At 31.5% G+C, this 25,277-nt stretch overlaps 2 protein-coding genes across 24 annotated transcripts; one reads left to right on the top strand and one right to left on the bottom strand.

Annotated features, from left to right (window-relative positions):
* Positions 1-208: 208 nt before the first annotated feature.
* LOC116336735 (ras-related protein Rap-2c) lies at positions 209-24,425 on the bottom strand. Of its 19 annotated transcripts, XM_031760804.1 has the most exons (14): positions 23,358-24,425; positions 23,048-23,196; positions 18,839-19,028; positions 18,510-18,774; positions 17,425-18,431; positions 16,611-17,342; positions 15,812-16,516; positions 15,565-15,709; positions 15,203-15,383; positions 11,898-15,123; positions 11,454-11,564; positions 10,841-11,376; positions 7,849-8,232; positions 7,513-7,784 (listed from the first exon to the last, which is right to left on the bottom strand). In XM_031760804.1, the coding sequence occupies exons 1-10, from the start codon at positions 23,613-23,615 to the stop codon at positions 14,949-14,951; spliced, it is 3,807 nt and encodes a 1,268-aa protein (XP_031616664.1). In that variant the 5' UTR covers positions 23,616-24,425; the 3' UTR covers positions 7,513-7,784; positions 7,849-8,232; positions 10,841-11,376; positions 11,454-11,564; positions 11,898-14,948. The 19 variants fall into 19 exon arrangements, with proteins under 19 accessions (XP_031616673.1, XP_031616676.1, XP_031616665.1 ...); XM_031760801.1 differs by having other exon boundaries at positions 10,841-11,564; XM_031760802.1 differs by having other exon boundaries at positions 10,841-11,564; positions 11,947-15,123.
* Positions 8,353-11,834, top strand: LOC116336751 (caspase Dronc-like). Of its 5 annotated transcripts, none has more exons than XM_031760863.1 (4): positions 8,353-9,735; positions 9,797-10,026; positions 10,085-10,261; positions 11,303-11,834. In XM_031760863.1, exons 1-4 carry the CDS (start codon positions 9,574-9,576, stop codon positions 11,457-11,459), a joined length of 726 nt encoding a protein of 241 aa, XP_031616723.1. In that variant the 5' UTR covers positions 8,353-9,573; the 3' UTR covers positions 11,460-11,834. The 5 variants fall into 5 exon arrangements, 2 of the variants coding, with proteins under 2 accessions (XP_031616723.1, XP_031616724.1); XR_004200735.1 differs by having other exon boundaries at positions 8,354-9,739; positions 10,085-10,740; positions 11,303-11,831; XM_031760864.1 differs by having other exon boundaries at positions 8,354-9,735; positions 10,085-10,410; positions 11,303-11,833.
* Positions 24,426-25,277: the final 852 nt, after the last annotated feature.

The raw sequence follows: 25,277 nt of genomic DNA, 5'->3' as shown, positions 1-25,277 counted from the left end.
CCATCGGTTATTAATTTTTTGGAGTAAGAATCCATATATAAATATCTTTTTTATTTAAAAAAAAATAATAATTCCAAATTCTGTTGGTGTTCGAAATAGAAAATTACAGTTAATCGATTTTTAAATGCATTTTTGCATAGCATTATGAATTGCTTAAAAAATTGTTTGTTGATATTGTATTTGTGAAAAATGGGAAACAAATATGTAGTTATTTTTTTCACGTCATCATAAGTAACGTCGTTTCGTTTTATTCGGCATGTATGGACTATAAGATATATTCTTATTTATTTTACGCGTTTGCTTACTTGTTGGTGGTTGAATGTGTTTGTGTGTGTTTTCTTAGATTGCTGATTCATTTTTTTTATTGAATTTTTGCATCATATTATGTATTCAAAGAAAAGTCTATACATCAATTTTCGACAAAAAATGCTTGTTTTGAAACGATAGCAATGAAAGGAAAAAAAACTAAGGTGTTTACATCTCCATTTTGAAAAAGTCACATAATGTTTTAAGTGATGTTATCAATCAGTTGTATTGTCGCTCGCGTTCCAAAACAAAAATTATTCGTTGAAATACTTTTCACAACTGTAACATATGCTTAATGTGTAAAATTATTAAAATTATCATTATTCAATACAAGTAATTTTTTCCTATAATAACGTACAACAACAATAACTTTTTTGTTGTCGTTTTTCGGATGTCATATTCATTTCTCGTACCACGCTCGCAAACACGTCATTCACATTGATTCGATCTTTGGCAGACGCCTCTATAAATGGACAATCCCATGCAGCTGCTAATTCTCGTCCTTTAAAAATAAAATAAATAAATATCGTTAAAAAAACGAGATGATAAACACCTCAAACAAATCGAAGCATACGAAAAATGAATGAATTCAAAATCTATGCATACCTTCTGATGTAGAGACTTCTCTTTGGCATTCTAAATCGAGCTTATTGGCGACTAGGAGTATAGGAGCTGGTTGGCTTCCCTTTACGCGACTAATAACGTTTTTCATATTTGATATATCCTACAAATAAAATGCGACATCGTATTGTATTTTGGAGTAACATTTATTTGACAAGTTGAACGGTGTTAAATGACAAAAACAGTAACTCACTTGAAATGTTTGGTGATTTGTTAATGAATACATAACGATAAAACCATGGCCATTTTTTATGTACAAATCTCGCATTGATGCAAACTGCTCTGTGCCAGCAGTGTCTAATATTTCGAGAACACATGGTGAATTATCCACCTACAAAAAATAAAGAAATCAATCAAACAATTATTAGATTTTAATTATTTTAATGTTGAATATATGAGAATTTTGATTTTACCTCAATCTCTTTCCTGTAAAAATCCTCGATCGTTGGATCATATTTTTCAATGAAACAGCCAGAAACAAATTGAACGGTCAACGCTGATTTGCCAACACCTCCCGAACCGAGAACCACCACTTTGAATTCGCGCATTTCTTTTATATTATAATGTTTCCGGTAATATTCGTTTTATTGATTTCGATTCGGTACCGAGATTACTTTTTTTTTTTTTGAAAAAAAAATTGAATTATTTTGCTTTATTTTTATTACAATTCTATGAACGAATTCTTAAAATACATATGTTTTACGAAAGTCACATCACTGCTCGGTCTTGTTATTTTTTTATTGGAAGCTTGAACTACAACCGCTATGATATTAGTGAATTACTTTTTATTCGCAGTACTATTTTGTTAATGCACTTTTTTTAAATTGATAAGAATCCCGGTCTTATCGGGTACTAATATGTTGATTCATTCAGTTTATATTGCGCTGAAGTTCATTTTATATTTCAGTTTATTCACTCGAGTCTTATTCCATCACATAATTCACGATAACAGTTCTTTTTTCATGATATTTATCGGATGATTTTATTATTGTCTCAAAGGCAACAACAACAACAAAAAAAAAACTTTTCTCACATACAGAATAAATGGTATACTTCAAAATGATTTTATAAACCGAAAGAAAATAATTAATTTTTTTATGTTACTTTCTCTTTTAATAAGTCAAATGTTGGTTATACGTTTCGTTGTTTGATTCAGGAACTCCATGCACACTTTGGATTTTTAAATTTGTTCTTATTTTTTTTCTTTTATTATTCTGGATTCATTTTATTTAAAAAAAATTCTCTTTTAAATAGCATAAGTCATTGTATCCTTCGAACAGAGAACTCGTTTTGGGTATTTATTTCAATTCGAAATGTTCTTGGATTTGTTTTAGCTGTTGTCAGAGCCGACTTCGTATCATATTATGTGATTGTTGTTTCTATATTTATTGCCACTACTGGTGCTCGTTGTTTGTGTTTGTAAATCTGTGCGTGGAAAAGGAAATATAGAGAGAAAAAAAAATTATTAGAGGCATTTCGGTAGATTGCATTAGTGCTGAACTCAGAATGAATGAAATAACGTTAACGTTTTTTATAATATGTGTGTTTATTCTGGTAGGCATGTTCAAGTGAACATTAGGTTTTTAAATATTTATTATAAAGTGTATCAACAAAGAAAAGTAGAATAAAAGAAGAGTAAAGAAAAGTACATGAAAATGGATATGATTATGTATTTGTATTTGTTTTTTTTTTTTTGCATTTATCTATTTCTTTCGTCGTTTTCGAGACTCTATACGTGTATGTGCGCGTATATATATACACACACACACTTTACGTGTGTGTGTGTGAGAGAGAGAGAGAGAGACAAGGTCTTCCATTTAAAACGTATGAAATATATTAGAAATGAAACACACAATGCGACTGACAAATACTTGATCGCTGCAAAATTCGTAATCAACTTCGAATATTCCAATCATTCAGGTTTTTAGCATAATATTTTCCTTTCGATTAAAAACACACATGCAAATAAAATATGTAATTAATTGGCTGTCACTCAAATTACCATTAAATATATAAACAATATTTGTTATTTATTTGTATACACGGAAAAAAGAGGTCTTTGGAATATATTGTTTGCAAGCCAATTCAATTGATACATATTTTATTTTCAAGAAAAAGTTATCACTTATACAAAATGGCGTTTAGAACATAATATTTTGTCACAATTTATCAGAGCATATAATAAGCATAGATATATATCCTGGATATTTTGTCAGTATCCGATATTCATTGGAGCCAGACTTTGAAATAGAGTAAAAACAATAGATGTTATTGTTATCGTGATTGTAGTAATGTAAATGGTTTTATACTTAGACCTATAACAATCACTTCTATTGTTTTCACTCCATTATAATGTCTGGCTGCGATAAATATCGGATACTCACAAAATATCCCGGATATATATCTATGCTCAGTATATGCTCTGCAATTTATATATATCTCTGTGTGTATAGCTGTAAATGTGGAGGACAAAAAAAAAGGCAGTTTTTTATTCGCAATACAAATTCATTGTTTTTCAAAACAATTTCAAATTTTACAGCAAATGCCGTCTCAATTTATTTTCACTGACAATAGTCAAATTCATTTTTTGGTGTTGAGTCATTCCTTTGCTTACATCTTTGTCTCTTTCTTTATTCCAATAATAGTATGTATTAGAGATATAACATTGACGATCGGTCACATTAAGCAGAAACAAGACAAGCGTAACGCGTCATGTTAACAACATGATGGAATTGATATAATTGCATTTTGTGATGGCCATATCTATATATGAATTCTCAAAGGTTGTTTTTACATACATTTTTTGCTGTATTTTGTATGACGGTGTTTCGCTTTGAAATGCAACCTTTTCATACGCTGTTTTTATTCTATAGCAATCATATAATACTTATATTATTATTATTTTTTACGACGAGCAAGAAAAAAATCAGAAGAAAATTTGTTGGAATCAGTGAAAGGCCCGTGCCGGAGATGCGATTTTCTTGATGTGAAGTTTTTCGCTGATTCGCACATCGTCGCAAATCAATGATCACACATTACGCACTCTTATTGGTTGCTTCAACGCCATACAAAAACCTTGAAAGCGAAAGACATTAGAAAAGACCGAAGATGCTTTGAAAATACACAATTCGAAATGTTCACTTGATTCAGCAGTCAAATTAATCGCCAGCACTCAACTAAGAATATATATATATATATATATATATATATATTAAACATAACGTTTTGTATTTCTTTTTAATTTTTTTATCCACTCCTCATCATGCGTTGTGTATGTTTGTGTTTGTGCACATAGAGTCAAGTACGCACTATAGTTATAAAACTCACAGCGAATCACTACACACAAAAAAATTTGCGGAAAAATTTAATGTAAAAGCGGTTACTGAGTAGTGTGTGGTTAAATTTAAAGGCAATGCGGTTAAAATTTCGTCATTTGGATTCTTTAATATTAGAATTCACCGCAATTTACCGCATTCATACAAAAATGACCGCACACGCATAAGAGTAAAAGTCAAACATTCAATCCACCATATTCGAGTATGAATTGATTGTTATAAAACATTCTCGTTAAATACATGAAACTATTCATGTATACATATTATTTATTTATCTTTATTATTTGAATTCAAGAAAAAAGACAAAAAATGACGAACAGAGTAGTATTTCGTCCAAAAAACACCGCCGTAGATTTGCATCAAATAATAAAGATAAATAAATAATATGTATTATAAAAAGAATAGTTTCATGTATTTAACGAGAATGTTTTATAACAATCAATTCATACTCGAATATGGTGGATTGAATGTTTGACTTTTACTCTTATGCGTGTGCGGTCATTTTTGTATGAATGCGGTAAATTGCGGTGAATTCTAATATTAAAGAATCCAAATGACGAAATTTTAACCGCATTGCCTTTAAATTTAACCACACACTACTCAGTAACCGCATTTACATTAAAATTTACCGCAAATTTTTTTGTGTGTATATTTTTTATTATTTATTGCTTACGCACGAAGCGCATGCAACCGAGTGAGTTATTCTACCAAAGTTGCTCATTTACCCGCAATTATTCCTTTGGCTGATGAAGTTGTTATTATTGTTGTTTTTTTTTTTAATTTATATATATATTTATACCTATATCTACATATACACATCTATATATATATTTTCTATTTTCTATTACTTTTCCAATCGAACGCACAAATGCAATAGAGTTTGCAATATTATTCAAACAGCATGTTTGGATTTTAGTCAAGAGTAAAATATATTGGTGATTTCCATAAATGTGTTTGTTTTAAACAAATTTATATGAAAGCTCTCTTCCTAATTACAAATCGTTTACTACCCGAGAATATAAATATATGCTTACTTGGTTACTTGTTTCGTTTTGCTCTCTCAGTTATTATCTTTATATGTTGTATTTAATTTTTTTATTATGGCTGAACATTGTGTATTCAGTTGCGCTCACTGTAAGTTTCATATACAATTCTCTTCTTTAGTTTACTCACGCCATGTATTTCTGACAATTAACAACAGTTCTCTTTTGTGTTTTTGCAACGTTTTATTTTGTTATACACATCGTATGTTTTACCTAAAGGTATATGCATTGGGTTATAAAACACTTTGGTAATTTTGATTTGTGTACGATATGAAGAGTTTTTCGGATTATTTGTTAGAAATGACAAGTGGAGACATTTGTCATTCACAGTTTCTGAACTATGATCAAGTATATCTTTGAGAAGGAGAAGTAGAAAAAAAAAACAAACACCAAACAGGGAAATACAATATCACCACTGAGATAATGGACACTCGACCAAAGACCACATCTGTGAATATGACTGAAATCCAAATCTATCACCGACTTTTGCAATCGCTAAATCAAAATGTTGGTATTACCAAGAAAACCAACATACACTGCATATATTTTTCTTTGTTCCATTTTTTCTTCATTACAAGGCAATATTCCAAAAATAGTCAAATTCCAAAGTGCTTAAAACAAAATGTCTATAGCTCCTACACAAATCAGAGACAAAATTTTTGGATGAACAAAAAAATATGTATAAGCGAATGAAGTGAAAAAAAAAACTGAACGCACACACAAAATAGCGACGAAAATATATATATATATTGTATATATCGAAATCAAATCACTTTTATATATTTCTTATTTTCATTCTCACCCTTTGTAAATTTGCTCATCTATGCTCCATTAGTCATTTTATTTGTTGCTAAAACTCAAATAACGATGAACAAAAGCCAAATCAAAATAATAACACAAACTGAAATAAATATTTACAATATACAAATAAAAAATCTACGGAAAAATTATATTTTTTTCACACTATGCAGTAGCGGTGTTTTCTTTTATGTGATTACTATTAGCCATTTTGTTTTATGTGAGGCTGGGGCCTGAAATAAGTGAGTGAACCATCAGATATTCAACAATATACGTACAATAGACCTTAAACATACGTTGGTATATGTGTCGATTAAGCATTTGTCTGCGTATTTCATTTCATTTTACCGGTGTATGAGTGAATGGGTATGTGTGTTGTGTTTGTCTCATGTAGCATGTTGATACGGTTCAGTTAATCACTTTAAATGTTGCTTTGTGCGATTGTGGCAACTTAACGCGTGTCGAGTCTACTGTCTGCTATACATATGCACTGTCTCTTTTATGCGTGTGCATATGAAAAGCAATATATGTGTATGTATGTATACGCGCACCAGCATTTCCATGTATTGAATGCGAAATAATTCAACATATTTCCACAAAACTGAGACGATGGTATGTTGTTGGTAATTCAGAGTGTAGGTCAAAATATCGTTGTCGTTGTCATTGTCGTTGTCGTTGTCGTTGAATGAATTCAATTTTACAATACTGTGTCTTACAACTTATGAGTTACAACATTAATTGCTGATTTCGATATATTAATCGTGTATGTTGGTATTAAAATTTAAAGAATTTTACAGTTTCCAGGGCAATGAAATCACACACATGATTAAGCTATAAGTCAAATGAAGAAAGAACGATCAAAAAATTATTAGATGAATCCTAGTCCAAATTCATGCTAAAATGATGTAAAAAAAAAATAAAAAATAAAAAAATGAAATGTACTCGGACCTATGCTTGTTAGAATTGGAATTATTCGTATCTCCAAATTTTGAATGAAAAATATCGTAAATTTTTATATGGGTTCAATAATTTGTAAAACCGTTAACTCAAGCTATACACAGATAAAAATGATTTCATAAATATGACAACCCGCCGTTGCGTTTTCCCAAATTACAATCAATGTTACGAATATTCCAACATTTGTTGTAATATCACATTTAACAACAATTTTGACACATTCATTGGTATTTCATATTCGGCATTGTCTTAGTCTTTCCAAACCACACATAATATGCATTTTCTCAATCGCGCACACACGCTTTGAACATGGGCAATACACAGCTCAGTTGAGTGAGTTCGATGACGAACGAGCGTGCGAGAAACAAGCACTGGTTTACCCTTACTGTTTATGAGTGAATGATTTCTTCTATTGAAATGCAAATGTTTTTATGAGAACAAAAAAAAAAAGATGACATTGATTTTGTATTGTATTTTTGCCTTAAAATATACAAATGTTAAACAATAATTTTCTGGTCGAATCGTAGCGACTAGAGAACGACGATCTGAAAACGATTAATGCAAATGAGCTAAAATGCAAACGTTGTAGCAATTTGGTTTCGGTAGTTGATTTTCAGGAGGTCAAACTAGTCTCGGATTGCTTTACGCCTAATAATTACACGTCCACTTGAAGTTAAAAAAAGATCAGGTGCTCGTGGTGGTAACAAATCATATAAATCAGATTCTGCAAGCGAAATGGAAAACACAATAACATGAATTTTATATCGAATGAGATTGAGAATATTTACCTGGTTGAATGGGCACGTTTGGTGTTTTGAATCGACAAAGCAATGGACACAGATAAAACTTATGTATATTAAATGCATGTTCAAAACTTCGTAAATGTCTCAAAAAATTGTGGCAAAAAGGACATGTTACTGTATCGCCTCGCCCAACAAAATATAATCCAATTTTGGCCAATTTACGTGGATCGATGGATTGATGTGGCCAATTACATTCAAATGTTTTGAGTCTTTCTTGTTCATAATACATTATTTCATTGGCTGAGATTTGACTTGGTATGGCTGGTGTATTTGGTGGAGATGTTTTTTTTTGTTTCTTGGTAGTATTATCCGGTGAAACTGTTGTTGATGTTGATGAGCTTTGGTTGTTTTCCAGCATGCGCTTCATTCCTACCCAATGAAATAATTGCAAATATCGATTATTACTTCCTTCAAATTATTTATTCTGTAACAAAATGAACAAAATCAAAACATAAAATGACGTAATAATTTTAAATATTTGTATCAACTATTGTTGTTGTTTTTAACTATGTCATCACTATCTATATATAGTACAGAGATACTTCTCGGTTTATATTTGAGGTATGACAAAGCTGTGAAGCACAATCACTGAATTACGTATCACCTCTCGGTTTCCTCTATAAGATTTTTATTGTAATATCAATGGTTTTATCGAAATGAAAATGAAATAATGCTGCGGAGTTTCGATTGCACAAATAATGTAAATTCCTATACACAAACAAAATGGCATGGCCGTCATAATTCGCACACGCATACATTCGCATACACATTCTAGACTTTCAGCGCATCGTCCACACTCAATATTTCATACGTTTCGTTCACATTTACCAATTGCTACAAAATTATGCTAAATTATGTTTTTATTTGAATAGAAAAACTGTAAAAATCTTTTCAAAAGTTACCTACGAATTATTGAAAAACAACATACAATATGACACGAATTTGGGAAGAGAATTTGTGACTTTTGCTACGTTCAGGGAACTGACAAGCTGTCAACAAAATGTCAAATGAATAAAACGTCTAAAGCTATAACACATAAAACGTCTAATAAAGTTGATTGACAACGGTGGGCGCTGGTATCGAAGATTTTTTGTTGAAGATTCAACGAATACGACATCTATTAAAATACATAAAGATTTTTGTTACTAAAGAACACACTGACTCTGATTTAGTGTGTCCGTTTGTATTGCAAATTCTGCACTCAGTCGTCAACCGTAGCTGCTTGTGCAAAATTTACAACACACACGCATACACAGAATCGGTGTCAGTACTAATACGTTTGCAATACAGCTATATAGTTCGCTAGAGTTGTGTCAAGACAGCAGTAGTAACGAAAATCTTTATTGTCTTTAATAGGTGGCGTATTGTTGAATTTTCAACAAATATTTCCATACAAAAAGTGCTTCACCAGCGCCCACTGATTGACAACTAACATTTCAAATGAACGTTTATTTGCAATTTGTTAATAAAGAATCGAAAGACACGCTTTAAGTAGCAAACAAAATTTAAGATAAGTTCATCAATCTATATACTACAAGATAAGTTCATCAATCTATATACTACTATCTATATCTTACATTCGATAAATTTTTATCTTCAAAAATGGAAATTACTCCATTTCAAGAAGAAATAGAATCACCATTCCCAGGTCAATTCGAAAAATAAAAAAAAAATCATGGAAATTTCGATGGTCCAATTGGAATTTATTCAATGAAATCTAAGCATCGTGATGTTTTCATTTTCGTAAACATCATCAATTTCCAGAAACCAGGAAGGAAACGAGAAGCTGGAACGACCGATCGTGACAAATTAATTATATTATTTCGGGAAATGGGCTTGGAATGTTTTTATTACGAGGATATATCAAAGGATGTACGTATGTATTTTATTTTGTTTTTGAAGCAAAAGTAAAATAATATTATTTTTTGCATAGCATTTCATGGAACTGTTGAAAAAGTTATCAGTCTGGCCAGCTTTGCAGAAATATGACTGTTTGGTCTTTTGTGTTTCGTCACATGGCAACGGTGATCGTAATGAAAATAACATTATCGAATTCAGCGACGGTAATATGTTATATGTTAATGACATCATACCATACTTCAGTAATTCCAGCTGTTCCCATCTACTCGGAAAGCCAAAAATATTTATATTTCCTAGTTGCCGGTGATATTATTGTCTTAATTTCTTATATTAATTTATTAAACGCATTTTTCTTAAACAGATGGCCAAACCTAGATCGTGCACTAACAACATTACCAATGCAACTGGATAGCTCTGATGCAGAGCATAACGAAGCAAATACAATAGTTGATCTACTGCAAACATACTCAGACATAAAAATCTGTTATTCGACGGTTTCTGGTTATTCATCACATCGAGATGCTATAACTGGCTCATGGTATATTGAAGCCATGTCCCAAAAATTTTACAAGTTTTCACATAATATGCATCTTGAAAATTTGCTAAAACTTATCAGCGAAGAAATGAAAGATTATGTTGGTGAAAACAACGAAATGCAAACACCTTGCAATGAAGAGATTGGCTTTAGTAAGAAACTATATTTCAACCCCGGTTACGTTTGTTATTACTTCATTGAGCGTCATTAAGTTCAATATTTTTAAAAAATATTATTGAGTTTTCTTCAGAATTATTGAAAGTTAGTTATCCGTTCTGTCGATTACGGTCGAGTAAATACACTTGTGCCACCGCTAGCACATTTTTGTTCCAGCCGTAACACATTTACACACTCACATTGCACCGCTCAGAGATACTCATAACAAACACATGTAGTAAAAAGAAATATATTTTTGACTGACTCCTTAAAGAAAAACGCACCTTGTAAATAATAAGAAATTTTACCAATTCAATTCAAGAAATGTAAACTAATTTTTTTGAAATTTTCAATACTTATATATATTTTCACACATTTTTTTCACTGTTATTTTATCATAATAATAAAATACATATAAAAACTCACAATCATAAATTAGAATTTCAAAAACTCAAACACGGTTCATATCAACAAACATTAAAGTCACATTTCATGAAATGTCAAAACACTACGAACAGTGTTGCCAAAAGTGATGGGCTCGTAGTTCCATTATGCGCCCTCCACTGCACGGCTACGTTCTGCACACTGTTCATTTCGATCATGCCATGTTTCTGTTTTGCTTAAAAAAGAATTCAATTCTATGTTTGACTGTACTAACTTTTACTTCAAATTCAATTAATTTTTCATTACTAATCAGATTGTTTACAATAGAATTCATTAAAAGTTGATAACATGTAATTGATTGCAATTTAAAAAATGAATTATTTCGTGTGAAATGTTGTAATTTATTGTATTCTAGAAAATTTGAAATGAACTTAGAAGTAAGATCACTATTGATTAATTTTAATACAAGTGATATTTGTGCAATTTTTTTCTCCTTTCTTCAAGTGTAATCATTTGTAGAAATAACAGACGATGTTCATATTTTGGCAATCTAAAACTATTCCATTCTGCTTGTGGCGCTACTGGTGGAGAAAAAAGGAACCAACAAGGATTTTGGAAGCTTAATTATTGGTTGAAAATAAATCAGACCATTTACTTATAATGGTTCAAGCACAGCCAGTTTTCCGGATCTTGTTTGGATGCTTCAAAGTTTAATCCCCAACTATCCAGTAAAATTAGATTTTTAATATCTTTTATGGGTGATGACCTAAAAATTGGAAATATTTATAGGAAACATGTTCTGGGGTGACTTTAAATCCGACAATATATTGAGCTGACTATTCATTTGAAATAAAACGAAATAGCACGCTATTTGGGACATTTCGATTGTGTGACAACAAAAATTTGTTACTTCAGACAATCGAAATATTCCAAATAGCATGCTATTTAGTTTCATTTCAAATGAATAGTCAGCTCAATATATTGTCGGACTTAAATTTTTGGTCTAATAATAATAATAAATTTTTCCAAAATTAGAAGGATAGGCCAAATTTTGATATATTTTCCAATTATGAAAATCGCATATGTAATAAGATATTACTTGGGTTTAGATTTCTACTGTCTTTGGAAAAATTAAACTCATTGTTTACCACTTATTAAAGTTAACGTTTTTATTATTCGATTTTTAGTATGTACGTGACAATGTTTCATTTCGATTTCAACTATTTGCGAAAAATCCAAAAAAACTAGTTTTTTTTTTATTTCAGCACGAACGTCACAAAATACAGTGCTACATCTATCAAATAAAAATTTCTTTTAATCAATAATCCCTATAAAATCTTATGTTCAGTTGTAAATTAACGTTGTTTTCACAATATACACAAGTTTTACTAATACACCACACTACATTCCGTTTGGATGTAATGCTTAAATATAAAATCAATATAGAATCCTTTCTTTTGAGGTGATTATATAGTGTCGGTACCAGAACAAAAATCAATTCCCATAATTTAATTACTTCTTGAATACATGACTGAATGACTTGAGTAAGTGAGTGACTTAAATGATGTTTTTTTTTTCGATTCGTTTAAATGGCAAAAGGGTTATCAGATTTGAGATCAAAAGATTTGACAATTCAACAAATCATTCTAAAAATCATGATTTGAAAATCAATTTATTTTACTTTTTGGGATTGTTCATCGTATGATTTGATTTTAGTTTATCCAAATCAACAGAATCACTTGATTTGATTTGAAAAACATGATTAGGTGAAATCAAATTAAATGATATATATTTGATTTGAACTGTGCTTCTCAAATCAATTGACCTCATTTTTGATTTTGATTTGAAATCCAAAATTGACAACCCGCAAAACATTTAAATTTTTTGTTTTGTACATTGGAATTATTTTTTAAAAATAAAATAAAATTAATGAAAAGTCTGTCTTAAACATGATTTTTCGTAATTTTTCATCTGAAGACATGTTTATTTGGAAATTATATCAGCATTGAGAGACCAAAAATCAGACAGTTCTCAATCAAATTTCTCAAACAGTCTACAACTGGGAAGCAAAATATTTGCACTACACACATTAAAGTTATAAGAATACATTAGCTTCATTTTTTATTTAATTATTTGATTTTTTTAGTATTGAAATTCTCTAAAGAAGGAGTTAAATAAATGAAGAATTATACATATAAAAAAAATAAAATTTTGTTACGTTCCAGATTTCATGTATTTTGAAATTCGATTGCGTATATGAGTTGCGTAAATGAGTCGAAATCATCGAAAATAATGCTATTGCATTGAATTGTGTATAAATATTATTCTATGACGAAAATACATCAATATTAGGAAATAAATCGTTCGCTAAATCTAATAATAATTATGTTTGTGAGTTTTTTTCAAACGACATTTACGCCGTATGATACGCATATCACTCGCAATAAAATGAAAAATGCAAACGATGCTATATGAACACACGCGTGAATTGTGTGTATCATTCACAAATTAAATTTGCCATTTATACAAAAAGCACGTTCAAAATGCATTTTAAATATAAGAAAAAATGAATTATTTCATGAACTAGCAATATACCAACGGCAGTTTTGATAAATACTATTCTACTAATTTGGAGCAAACTTCTATTGATCGAGCACTGGCTTCATGTTATTCGGTCGTGAAAATGGAGCGTCCAAATTATTCATAGATTTCATTTCGATTCAATTTTTTCAATTTCATTCCTAATTCTGGCAGCATTTTATTTATTTATTTTTATTTTTTAAATCTAAAATGAAATCTTAGTTTCTATTTGCGAAATTGTATATTTTTTTCAGACTATATTGGCATAAACGAGTGACCAGTTCAATCGAACGGAGCTCTTTTTTTGTGCATCACAACAAATAGTTTTTAGACACTTTAACTAGATTATAAATTCATAAGGATTTGCTTGATTTTATGCAAGCTTCGAAGACGATGATACCAATTCGCTTCTTTGGAAATTAGAGATTAAAATTTAAAAAAAATGGATAGCGACTTGTTTTTTTAAAGATCTTATTTCTTGTTCAGTCCAATTAATTTAAAACAGGCATGGGTAGTAATATTACTTTTTCCTAGGACTGGAAGGATTTATAAAAGGAAATGACGCCCTTTTTTGGCTCTTTACATCGAATATATGTAATAGGATCTTTAGAAAATGAATAAATTTTGTCCAAGGCCTACCTAAAAACATGCCTGACTTGAAATGCCAAAATTAAATTTTACTAATTATTTTGTGATATTAAACTAGGAAACGTCGATGAATAAATGAATGAATGTAAAAGATTTGACTGCATTGGACATTCCAATGAGTCTTTGCTTACATTCTCAGACATCAAAATCATGATTATTTTAATACCTCGAGCGAATAAGAAGGAGTGCATATCATTAGCATCCATTCATGTGAATAGCATAGTTGTACACCCTTGGTTACATGAAACCAAATATGGTCAAAAAGTTTTGGCAATTTCTCCAGTCAAATGCACTGATCGAATACCAAAATGCTTTAGTCTATTGGCCTTAAAAGATTAACATTTACTACGATTCATATCAGCTAATTAGCATTGTAAATGATGTGAACACATGAGTAGAGGTACCAAAAGAAACAACTTTTATCTAAGACCAAACTGCTAACCACATTTATCCATTGTATGAAGTTCAAATTTTTTTCGATATCGTAGTATTTTGGCAGCAGAACGGATCGTATACAAAAATTGTTTATATAATTTCCTTTAATAATTCTGCTACGGGTAGTCAAATTCAAAATTATGCTTTAAGATTCACTTGGATCTAAGCATTGATTTGAAATCAGTAAAAAAATATGATTTACAAAATTCTATACATATTTTCGTTTAATCAATGAGATAATTGGGGATTTTCGATCCAAAGAGATCTGAAAACATAAGATTTGTATAAATTTTGAAATCTTAATGACTTAATTCTCGCAATGCATATAAATGCCGTACATAAAAATTATGATAACACGCGTCTCAACTTAAGAAAATAAGTTATTTACGTGTTATTTTATTCCGTTTGCTTAGAATTTTTGTGCATTAATCGGTACATGTGGTTATTTTGTTATTGTAGCATTTTACACTGTATAGTAAAGTGATGGTCACGATTTTCTGCTCATTTCGTCTGATGAAGATGTTGGAGATATATTTGTTGGAAATTTGTACAGATAGTTCAAATGCTCCATGAGAGAAATGCGCTCAGATTGTGTTAAGGCAGTGAGTTGAACGGTTTTTGTGAACGATGTTTTATTGGCCGACATCCATTCATCGGAAATGCTGTAAACGTACAAATTATAGATTTAAATCATCTGTATAAAGTTTTAAGGGTAAGTTTTTGGGGTATTATAATAATTACATATCGTTGGGGCTCCATTTAATCAGCAGCTCAACTGATCCAGTTGCAGTTACTCGCCGTCCAATCGATCGCCCCTTAAATGTTATTGCTTCAGATAAGCCATTTGTAATGGTTACTGTATGCAAAAGACGATGTTGCAATTCTTCCATTACTCCGTTATCAAAATAGTCAAACATTCGTGCTAAAATCAATTGAAAATTTATTGCTCATACATATGTTATACACTGTTTGTCATCGAATTTCGGACAACGCATAGTGCAATTAATGGATTACTTCACCGATATTCTTCTATTGATAAATTTTACTTCAAAAAATGTAAAAAAAAGACGTTCTTTAGAAATAAGACTACAACTACAACTCACCTGAAAACGGTTGTCGTCTATACCGCAAACGTTTTCCATTAACCCGTAATTTCTTTGGAACGGGTGGATCAGACGAGCGACGTACCATCGAATCTTTATTTTCACTATTGTTGATGTGCCCATTTACATGCTTTTGCAGTGCAAGCTACGAATATAAGATTTTCAAATGTACATAAGTTTTCATTGAATATCGCGCAAAAAAATAAATAAATAAATAAATGAGCGTTCAAACATATTAGATACATACCTGTGAACCGAAACGCATGCGACATTTTTCAAAAATACACTTGAACAGTTTTGATCCACCATGTGATAAGACGTGCCGTTCAAGCCATTTGCGAGAGCACGATTCACGTCCATGTACTTTGCAATTGGCCCAACGGCATGAAAATGGTGCCGCTTGTGGATTCACATGCTTCGTTTGCAAATGATCCAATAAATTCGAACTTGTTTCACAATTTTCATTACAATCGTCCCAGTAACAACAACCGGCTGTGCGTCTATCATTCGCATTACGTGATTTATTTGCTGGGAATCGTATTGTTTTTGGTTGTGATAAAATTGGACTTTTGGAGCTTTCAGGTAACGAAGCATTATTTATTGTACTGGTGTCTAGTTCGGTTGTGCGTTGCATACATTCAACAATTGCTGTTTTGGATGTGGCCTGTTTTTCCGTTGTTTCTGCATTTCCTTTTGTCGTCGATTTATCGGTTACTTTATCCGCCTGGATATTTTCTATTAATGTTGGTATCAATTTGAGATCATTTTGTTGTGAATCTCTAATGTCTCGTACAGAAGAGATCTGTTTCGTTGATATGTTTTTACTTATACTATCAGTCAAATTTGAAGTATCCAAAGAAGTTCTTTCGATTGTCTTAGAATTTACTTTGCTGTCATGGTTTTGAATATTTTTCACAGTTTCCGACTGAATTAAGTCATTTCCGTTATGAACCTGGAATGAAACCCATTTTTTTTTTGTTGTTAACAAACTGAAACTCAAACTAAAGTTGGGAAGAAAAAAATAAATAAATAATCCAAAGTCTTACCATGGTTTTAACATTATTGAAATTACTAGACAGTTGCGGAGCCATTGAATTTGAGTTGGTCATGGTAATTTCTTTTGATTGAACACATAACGGCGGTGGCGATGATAATGAAAATGTTACAGGCAGTGAATATGTATTCGTCGTTGTGGAAGCAATCTTTTGCGAAGTAAATGGCTGTGATAATGTCATCGAAGACAACAAATTGGATCGATTGAAACCGGTCGTACCTTTGTCATTCATACTAATTGGTTGATTCATTGGCGCTGAATTCATACCGAATGTAAAATTATTTGACAGAAAACTCGTTTGCATATTATTATTGTCGGGGGGTAAAGTAACAGCCAATGTTGGTTGCGGAATTTGCATATTAATGCATGACCGCTTCTCAATTGAAACGGCCAATGAAGGCTTTTCACTCACTGGATGCAAAGCATTCATTGTTGGTGGTTGCGATAATGGTTGTAAATTAGATATTTGCGATGTGAGCATAGTAGGCAAAGCAGCCGTTAATAATAGACCAGATGAGGTTGGTATGAAAACGGGTTGAGCGAATTGGGCATTTGGCGGCCCATTCGCAACATAATGCTGCGTGAGATCATTGTGATTTGTTATTGGTTGTGTTGTATCTTGGACAAGTGTTGATGTGGGTCCAATTTTTGTATTTGATTGTTGTTGAAATGTTTGTGACTTTTGGGCAATCGTCAACTGTGAATCTGAAAGACTTGAAATTGCCTGCAAAAATTAGCAAATTATTAATTTGATTAGTTTCGATCGAATTTCGATTGCAATTTAGAAAATAATATATGAATCTTACATTGGATTGCGGTTGGTTGTCCTTGATCTGACGAAATTGCTGATCGACACCTGTTGTGGCTGGTGCAAGCATCTGTTGCAATTTTATAAAAGCACCATTGATAAAGTATCCATTGTTAACAACAATGTTATTTGTGGTTTGTGTGTTGGTTTCCTTTGTAGCAACTGGAATTTGAATTACAGATGTGGGATGCAATTGGTAAATGGCACCATTTGGTTTTTGTGTTTGTGGCAAATTTTTTTGTGCCTGAAGCGATTGATTTGGCTGAACGGTATTTATCGATGTTTGTTGCTGTTGTTGTGTCTGTGTTTGTGTCGCACCTGTACCAGACAAATGAATGGTTGTCAACAATGGAACAACACCATAATCATTTTGTGCATTAAATTCCATTTGACGTTTAAGAAGTTTCACATGAAGACGTTGTTGTGTCACACTTTGCATAAATTTTGTTCGTTGTGATTTCATTGTGTCGGCCATTGATGGTAGCCCAATTGACGGTACTGTTATCGATGTGATATTTGTTCTGGGTGCAATGTTAACATGTTTCTTTGGCAGTACGTTTGCATATGATTTTTTCATGGCATTGGATTTACGTGAAATTGGTGAAACTTTGGCCGTTTTTCGTTCAACCTTTTTTCCCAATATGGGTAGATTCAATAATGATGCTGGTAACGTGTCCAATTTTGTGGTGGCAGTGACATTGCTTGGTATAGATTCTTCACTCAATAATCTTGTTGCATCTTCCTTCGGTTGAATTATGTGAGAAATTCCAGTCGGTCGGACAACCATGTTTGTTAAGTCTTTTCGAAGACTGGGCAGTGCTTTCATTTGAGTCTTAAAAAATCCCGTAATTTTGGTTTGTGATCGAATGTTCGGTACATTACCATTGCTTACATTTATCCCTGAAGTTATGGTAGTACTACTATTTTTACGTTTCGACTCGTTATTCCGATTGTTTAGTAAATCGGTTTCGCTTTCGGATGTGTGATCATTCGCTATCAAATTTACTGCAAGTAAAATTTAAAAAATGAAAATAAAATATGACCAATAAACGTTTATTAAACGGTTAGAAGACCATTTCTTACCACTACTATTGTTTGAACGATTTCGCTTATTCAATGTTGTGTCAACTGAATCAGATGTATGGTTGCGTTTATTTCTCGAGTTATTACTTATACTATTATTTGCCTTATTTTCGCTTAGAATACATGACTTCGATAGTGTCAGTGTTGAAGCATTTGTTGATTCTGAAGTAGTTGTTGTCGCGGTTGTTGTTGATGTTACTAACGATGCGATTTGTGAATTGACATTCCATGGCCATGCTAATGGTGGCGCATTTGATACCGTTTCCTGTAAAAAATATATACATCAATTGTTGTCATACAGAAACTTACTTACCCTTAAGATCCAGTACTTGTCTATTTTTATTGTGATTGCTGTTATTGTTATTGTTGGGAGCCTGCTGATTCTGCTTGGAACAGTTTTTCTTTAAATGGTGTGACAAATCATTGTTTATTGTTGGATTATCGGGTAACTCAGGATTTGATGCATCTTCACTAATCGATGTTGCACTCGAATCGGTTATACTCAATGTTGCTACGCCACTGTTGACAAAACAAAAAACACAAACAAATGAAAATATTTCACTATATAAAATTATATCACATAACGATTTGTGTGTGAAATGAAATAGATGGATACAACAAATGTCACTTAAAAGAAATTTGCTTACGAAACGCACTGTACGTGAGCTAAAAACATGAAAAACAACCAACACTTGAAAATCAAGAACTAATGAATATTCTTCATTCATTTTTTTTGGTAAGATAAAGAGAACATTTTCTTTGAATCGACATAAGAAACATAAATGTGTGACATGCTGTATTGCGCGCTGTGCGTATTTCGTAATTCTTTTCCTCAGTTCTTTTGGTTTTATTCTTCAGCTCATATCAATAATGAAAAGAAGAAAAATATACAAGAATAAATATAACAACATATATAGGAAGTGAATACCAAAAAGCTCAAAGGAATGAATATGCCATAAAATATTTATCGAATAGATTTATTTTTGACAGAAATGGGATGAATATATTTATTTCACTGCAATTTACATATACAACTACAAATTCATTAGAAGGTATATATCATGCGCACGTTTTGTCAGTACTCAAGCGCACATAGCATTCGCTTTTAAAAAACCATCGAGTTTGAAAGTCAACATTTTGATACATATGCGCGTATTGCGCGCTTCCGTTTAATGCATTTTTTTCCACTGAAGAATGTATGTAACTATTATTTAAAAACAGTCAAACTGTGGTAAGAACAATTGAAAAGTAAAATTGTTGCTGAGTCTCGTATTAAGTTCGTGATGGATATCGTTGTTAGTTCATGCGAGCCGTGTATCTGTGAGCGCTTATGAAAGAAAGAAATTAAATAAAGATGATGTGAAGAAACGGAGAAAAAATACCATTAAAAGAAATCGGTGGCCCATCATCATTCCAAAAGCTGCGCGACGCACAATATTTTTTATTTTTTTTACCATCACGTGTAAATTATAAAATTAAAGAATTAACTATACAGAGAGAAAATTCGAAGAGCTGAATAAATGACAAAGATTCTTGTTATTTTCTATGCATTATAAGATCATCAAAATCATTCACGCAGATAAATCATACGTTTTATCTATTAATATGTTTTTTTTTCTTTGGATTAAAATAAATATCTAGTACGAAATATGGTCAGTGGGGTTTAAAAATGTGCATTTAGAAATAGTCATTTGGCGCATTTCTGTGGGGATATTGAAGGTTTTTTTTGTTTAAATTGAAAATAGTACTTAAAACTGGACTGTCTCAGACATTAATATCCATGTATGTATATGTGGTGTTTTGATTTTTTGCTGCTGCTATTCAATTTATTGTTTGATCTTTATCAATACTACTAACAAAACTACAACAGTGTATGTTTCAATAGACACACACATACACACACATGTGAGTGAATTGACGATGCAAACGTATTGGTGTCTCATTGTTATTTCGAATATACAACACAACTAGAGTGAATGCAGTGACGAAAAGGGAGCGACAACATTACATGTACACTTTGAACGCGGAAAAAGTAAAATCTCAATAGAGCTATAATCATTAAAAATATCAAGAGAAAAAAAACAACATACACACACACATCCATGTACACGCTCATGTGATTGTTGTTGTTGTTTTGGATTGCATAAGTATGCGTGTATGAAATAAACATTTGATATGAATGTATATGTGTATTTGTGTATGCACGCGGATGCGTACAGCGGTACGTTGAACTCTTATGTTCAAACGATGCTTTATTCTCATCCATCTAACCTACACGTAATAGTAAAGTCAGCATGGCGTGAGCGGTCCATATGCCAGAATATATACAGACGTTCACCTTCTGTCCCAGTGCTCAATATAACAATATGGTTATATCAATTCACTTTTGAAAATCATCATTTTTGTAGTAGCATTGGTCGTGTAGCAGAAATTGACAACTTTACACATCGATATCAAGTCGATGCAGAAGTCAGCGCTGAAGACCAATATCGAGGGTCGAAAACTGATTATGTAGTTGTTTACACATAACCATGTATTTTAGTTTTATTTTAACGAACCAAGAAGCAAAGGGAAAACACACAACAGGCACAACATCAATACATGGTTGGATGTTTAATAGTGTTAGAATACAAAACAGTGGTACACGCGCCAAACTGTTTCATGTTTTGCGCACTTACTCGCGGCCTTAATGTACATTTATATGGTCCTTTATGCAAACTAATACACATACACACACACACACATATATATATACATCAGACAAATAAACAGTCTACAGATGCATTTTTAGGAATTCTACGAATCCATCATCATTGTTTTTTTTCGTCAGTTTCGTTCGTTTCTAATCTTTTGTCGTTGCTGTTGCTCTTGTTGTTGTTGTTGGCAACTATGTTTGTATGCAACTCACAAATACGCTGTTTTACTTGGGGCTTAGTATTTCTTTTTTCCTATGTGGTATTTTCATGTTCTTTTTTTACTATTTCATTTTAATTTTTCCAAAATCAATGTGGACTCCAAAGAGGTTTCACATTTTACTTCAATTTCTCCCACTCTGGTTATATTCAATTCAAACGTATATATGTATGTATTTTTTGTTCATCATCATCATCACCATCTCCATAGCCGTCATTGTTGCAGTTAATGCAGGCGGCTCTCAAGAATGTGTTTTCTTTGTGAATGTCTGAGAATAGACATAAATTGAGTGTATAACTCAACGTTGCTTATATTCAGAGTCGGCTCCCAGTTGAAGGAAATTGGATATATTTTTTTATTTGTAATTTGATTTTAGTTTCTATGGCCTAAGTAATGTATTAGAATATTTCCTGCTTCGTTATTGCTTATATTATATTCTTGTATTCAACAACTCGACCAATCAATTTTTGGTTCAACACAAAAATTATAGCCATTAAATTCGTCATTTTTTTCACAAGAGCAGTTTTAATGATTGAATCATTATGATTCCGCTTTATTTGTACATATAAAGGATACCAGAGAGCAGCACCTTGTCTTTTTTTATATCGATTTACTTCATTTGGTTTTCTAAAGGAGTGATTTCTACATGCCTACTTTAAACAAAAGAAATGAATGAATAAAAAAAAGAGACATTCGGTGGAAAAACGTGGCTTGAAACGTTTCCTTGATGTTTGACACAGATATCAGTTGATTGTTCCTCAATTTTCAAAATGTATTTTCTGTGATAATTAATGTTCTTCAAGATCGACCAACTGAAGAATTGAATATCAAGCTGATGCAGTTGCTTATATTATATGTCATTTTCTCAATAATACAATAAATAACAACAGGTGCGTTTAATAAGAAAAAAAGCTGTAGTGTTTCTTCTAAAACAAAACCAACTCACAGTTTTTCAGAAAATAAAATTTTAAGTTGGTTCTACATCAATGTTGAATAATAAAATTGACTTTAGTTTTATTGAGTGACGCTGAGTTATATGCTGTGACATTTTATCTATTCAAGATACATACACTGAGTTTGCATATCAATGCTTTTTGTAGTTCGTTGCGAAAAAAAGTTCAAAATAAATAGTGTAACATAATCATTCCCAAATAATAGTAACGCATAAGTCGCACTTATGTTGCATTGTCATTGTTACAATATTTGAAATAGATATATTTTTTGTATACTCGATCATTTCCTACTCCAAGTCTGATGTAAAATAACACAAACCAAAAACTTATGAAATACATGGACTTCTTTTTGAATACTATTGTTTCCATGATTTTCAACTGATTACCATCATTTATTTAAAAAAAGCACCGCTAGAATAATGGACGCAAACAACTTATTGACGTTGCTGCCTATTTATTTTTTCACGTCGCTACTTTAAACAACTTCAAATAGATGTTCAAACTAAAAGAAATATGAAATTTAGATGAATAAACACAATGTTAGTTTCCATCTATTTCATTTGTCACATAACACATGAAAATCCTGCAGCTTTTTCAGACAACTGAACCCTACTTCATAAAATAACCCACAATATTTGGAATGTATAAGAGGAAAAGAGAAAAATCAATTACCTATCAGACGATTCAGATGAATCATATCGATCAGCGCACCGTTTTTTACGTAAGTCTTCAATTTCTTGTAGATCCATTAGCGTGCGTTGATCCTGATGTGTGGTTTGCATATTTTGATGATGGCATTGTGTTTGGTTCATTCTTTGTTGCTGATTTAAAACATATATATATACACAATGTTATAAGAAATCAATTGATTTTCGATGCATTCCATTTTTTTCCATGGTTATTTTCTCATTAAATTAATTTTTTTTGTAATTTACTCAACTGTTAACCAAACGAACCGAGTCGTACTCAAATGTTTATTTACCTGATAGCTATTTTTGGTTGGTGCAGCAGGCCTTTGAGCAGATGATGGTGTTACGGGCCCAATCGATGCTGACTCTTTATTCACTGAAACTTTATTTAATTTTTCACTTTTAACACTTTGATACTTCTTATTTTTGGTAAGATCATTTTGAAAGTCTACACAAATCCCTGTATGTGTGGCTGACAAAGGCATTTTATTAGTTGGATCTTTGTTTTTTGCTTTTGCACTCGATCCATCTAATGGTAAAGTGTCTGCCATTTTGTTCACATATCAAAATCGATACAAATTTATGCGACTGGCATCAATTTTATCATTCATATTTTCATCGAATCATAGACATATTGAAATACAACTACAGTTAAATAATTTGTTGTTTTTTTTTCTCTGTCTCTAGCTAAGAAATTATTCACAAACTATAATGAAAATACCAAGTGCGATATTTTGTTTGGATTGATATAATAAAATTAAAATTCAAACGAACACATCATATATATGTATCGATATATTAGAGATAGTACATGGTATATTCGGAGGTCTTTGTAAAAGGCATGAACACAATTTAAAGGGTTGTTGCGATTTTGTTGATGTGATGCCGCGAATGCTGTTATTATTGTTATTTTTCTATGCACCAACACTAATAACACGGAATAAAGCTCTTGATTCAGAAGCATACACACGAAGAAAAAATTATTACCACAGCGGACTAAAGTGAGATGCAATGGTGGCGACGAACGACGACGACACACGAAAGAAAAACCACACACGGAACGCAAACACATAGGCTCTCTTTTATATCACTTTTGTACACAATATATGAATAGAAAGATTCAATTCGTTTGAAAAAAAAATATGAAGAATATTTGGATTATTTTCTAGATTGAAATTATACACGATATACACAATTCGATAGTGCTTTCGATTGCAATGTGATGCTTTATTCATTTGCGAATATTTTCGATTGTCTGATATTTAGTTTTATTTATATATAGTTTAATTTATATATATACTTTGTGATGTTGTTTAACGTCAGAATCAAAAAAGCACACACACACACGCGCGCGATACAAATGCTTCGCTGTTCAACTCACTTCTAAATCGCGATAAAAGTAAATTCATGATTCTGGCTGTTCTGAACGACGATCAATGAAAGACATGGAGAGTGCATACAATTCGTGTCAGGGCACATTTCAATGAAATAACATAGCATTTTTATGTTTGATTAAAAAATTTATTGTTTTTTGCTTAACAAAATTAAATCTAAATGAAATAATTATAAATCTTAATACATTTCCATTTATTTTGCAATGATAAATGTGTTTTTATTTTAAGAATTTGCAACTTTTAATCAAATCCATTGGAAGTATTCATATAAAAATATTGAGGCCCTGCATTGACATAAACGCTAATCGTGCCGCTTCACATATAATAATGTATATATATGTTCATATGCGTGTGAACACAGTCGTATTGGTTGAATCCCAGAGTCGCTTACTCGCTCTTTCTTTCATTCTTTCAGTCTTTAGTCTCACATACAATACATACACATATTCAGACACTCGACACACATCTGAAAATATATATACTCGTGCGCATTATACTCGTCTTTGTTTGATGTAGTAACAAGGAGCACCCATATTTATTATTATTTACTATAACACGAAGTTGAATGATCAAGCAAATACGATGTGTTTTGTAAACCAGTATGTTGAGCTGAGATACAAAAAACACACTCACGGCAAAACCATTCATTCCATTTAGTCACACATTTTTTTTCTTTTCGATTCTACTGAACTTTTCAATCTATTCAAAGGGATTGGTTCTAATCGTTATGGTCAATTCATACATAGATATAGTAAACAAATGCACAATCCGTACGTTATAATTACTAATATATATAGGTATATATATATATATATAGAA

The sequence above is a fragment of the Contarinia nasturtii genome, unplaced genomic scaffold (genome assembly GCF_009176525.2).
Source record: "Contarinia nasturtii isolate CC-2019 unplaced genomic scaffold, AAFC_CNas_1.1 Cnas_scaffold_187, whole genome shotgun sequence".
NCBI lineage: Eukaryota > Metazoa > Arthropoda > Insecta > Diptera > Cecidomyiidae > Contarinia > Contarinia nasturtii.
Note: the sequence above shows the minus strand (reverse complement) of the source record. Positions and strands in the feature narration are given on the sequence as shown.